This window comes from Alligator sinensis, unplaced genomic scaffold (assembly GCF_000455745.1).
Source record: "Alligator sinensis unplaced genomic scaffold, ASM45574v1 scaffold738_1, whole genome shotgun sequence".
Lineage (NCBI taxonomy): Eukaryota > Metazoa > Chordata > Crocodylia > Alligatoridae > Alligator > Alligator sinensis.
Window position 1 is genome coordinate 1,290,450 of NW_005842382.1, and position 2,774 is coordinate 1,293,223.

Sequence of the window (2,774 nt, forward strand, 5' to 3'; positions counted from 1 at the left end):
CAGTGCAGTGTGGTAGCAGCCAGGTAAAACTGCCCTGCCTGCTCCTTTTGCTTTAGGACTTGAATCAGTGTGGGACAGTCCTACCCACATGCTTTGCTTTCCAGGAAAAGTGTAGAAGGGCGTGGAATAGCAGCACAAAGCAGCTCCCACCTGCTTTAGGTGGATCAGAAATCCCTAATGCAGCACTACCTTGCACAGGTGTCACAGCCCTTCCCAAGCATATGGGGCACTTTTACTGGAGGTAGCAGAACCAGTTGAGAAGCAGTGGAGTAAGTTAAGGCAACACCAACAGTGGTTCTTAACTGCAGGTGCCACTACACTAAAAAAAGTGGTGGAAGGGTGCCCTAATCCTGAAAAGGTTGAAAACCACTGGATTAGACATTCCCACAGACTTAGTACAATGGGTTGGAAAGTGTCAGACCCATTGTGTTTATGATGAAATTAAGATTTTAGGTATGCGATAAGTCGTAAGATGCCATGCATCCAACCAATTTATGCCATGATAAAACAGCAAATCTGCTACAAAGGTGTTCTACATGTAATGATGTCTGCTTTTTGTCAGCATAAGGACTGGGACAGGTCTGGGATCCAGGCCTGCCCAGCCTGGTCTTCAGAGATTGGACTGGGGGAGCCCTAAGTCTTGAACTGGATCCAGGGCTGCCTCAGGTGATGCCAACAATTATTTGCATCAAGCACCATGCATCCTCAACCTCTAGAAAACAGTGTCCCCCTGCCCAGTCCCCAGGACTGGATTGAAGGCAGCCCAGGGATTAAATTCAGCCCTGGCAGTTGTGCCAGGATCTGAAAATTTTAGGATCTGAGGAACATTATGCCCCATTCCAGAAATGGCACATCCTATCTGGCACAGCTGAATGTATGACTTTTGGAGATGAGGCATAACGTTTCTCAGATCCAAATTATTATATTAATGTCTGCCAGGGGCCGAAGTCACAACTAGAACAAGACTTATTATGAAAAAAAGTTTGCTACAGGTAAGAAAGCTAATTGTACTTGCTTCCAGAGGATGGTTACATTTTCCCCGTGCAATGGCATGCTTTCACTATTTTAGGATGTTCTTTTGTGCACTGTTTTCCATTACCCTTAAATTGTCTTTTTTCCTTCTTTCATTAACTGATCGATATTTCAGTTAATGTGTTAGTATCAGGAAGCTTCAGTCAGTTGGAAAAGAAATCTGAGCATATTCCATTAGGCAAAGGTGCTATAGCTTCAAAATTAATTGTGTGTTGCAAAGTGTGGGAGTGTTCATTTTTAATCATTTAAAATTGGAAATGGTGACCATAAAAGATGGAAAGTCAATCAAAGTAACCTTGATGTGGATATTTTCCAGTTGGCCTTCCCAGCCCATGCACTTACTATTCTACTCTAGGCAAAGGGAGCCAGAGCAGCAGGGTTCTTTTCTCTCTCCGTTTCTCTTCCTTTTTCTACCTCCTGCACAGAAGAATGTATTTCTTGTCATGGTCCTGGTAAAAAGCAGTAGGAAAGTTTCTGCCTGACAGTGCCCTCTGTATCTTTTCCTTTTTACTCACCACTTCTGAATTTGCTATGAATGAACATTACTTTTATCCTCTTAGCTCACAAACAATGCATCACAGAGGAGTGTGATTATCTAAACAAAGAATGTGTCAAATGGCCTTATTTAATTAAATATTGGTAATGTGCATAATCTGAATTTCTGATAAATGCTATAGTTTATGATCACTTTGTTTTCCTTCTTTGCAGTTAGAAGATGATGGGAAGCAATTCTATACACTGGATGATGGCCATACCAGATTTACAGATCTTATCCAGCTAGTGGAGTTCTACCAGCTCAATAAGGGAGTACTGCCTTGCAAGTTAAAACACTATTGTGCTCGGATTGCTCTTTAACCAAAGCATCAGTCGATTCACCAACAGATGAAGAGAAGAGGGAGATGCTAGAACGTATTTCCCCCCCCAAGACAAATATTTTGGTGCAAGGTGGAAAAGTCTTTACACTGAAATGTTTGTAAATTTCAGGTGGAAGGGAAACCTCATATGCTTCGTAGATAAGTACTTTGGATTGTAATTATCCATTACAGGATAACTTTCAGTAAACCGTGAATTTAAGAAAAAGGTATAATTGTACAGTGTAGCAGCCTTGGAATTCTCCTTTGAATGACAACAAAAACTATTTTAAATATTGTGTAACTTTATTTACAAAAATAATATTGAAGGGTGCCTCGTTGGTAATAGTTTTCAAAATTATTAAATGCCTTTGGAAATGTTTCGCACAGAATTTCTATTCAACAGGTTGGGATCTGACACACTTTGGGTGAAAAAAGTAGAAGTTGGATTGCACATAACTTGTAAATAAAATAAAAATTATTTTACATTATATTTTTGAATGCTACTTTGGCTTTATCACATTCAAAACTAAAATTATTCTGAATTAATCAATTAAAATGACTTGGAATATATTAACTGACTGGATCAATTGTTTTACAAATCTTACTATAACTGGCACAATAGCATTCTAGATTTTTCTCCTTGTGACCAGCGTTGTGTGTTTAGAGCTAGTGTGTCATTTTTTTGGGTGCGGAAGGGTGCTGCATATGAACTATGCCAACCTGGTAATATATATTATGTTGTGTCGATAACATCTCTACTTACACACATTGATTACTCCAGGATCGTGATTTGAAATTGGTATTTAGGATGGAGAAGAGAATTCTGCATGCTATCAAATTAGTAATTTTTTTTAGATGAAAGTTTCAGATAGCTGGTTATAATTTGCA

The 2,774-nt window shown here is 39.2% G+C and overlaps 1 protein-coding gene across 2 annotated transcripts in view; it reads left to right on the top strand.

The window, feature by feature from the left end:
• GRB14 (growth factor receptor bound protein 14) overlaps positions 1–2,438 on the top strand; it is a 100,210-nt gene extending 97,772 nt beyond the window's left edge. For both annotated transcript variants that reach the window (XM_014522644.2, XM_025210959.1), the window contains one exon: positions 1,741–2,438. In XM_014522644.2, the coding sequence (XP_014378130.1) occupies positions 1,741–1,887 (147 nt within the window). In that variant the 3' untranslated portion in view covers positions 1,888–2,438. The remainder of the gene's footprint in view (positions 1–1,740) is intronic.
• Positions 2,439–2,774: the final 336 nt, after the last annotated feature.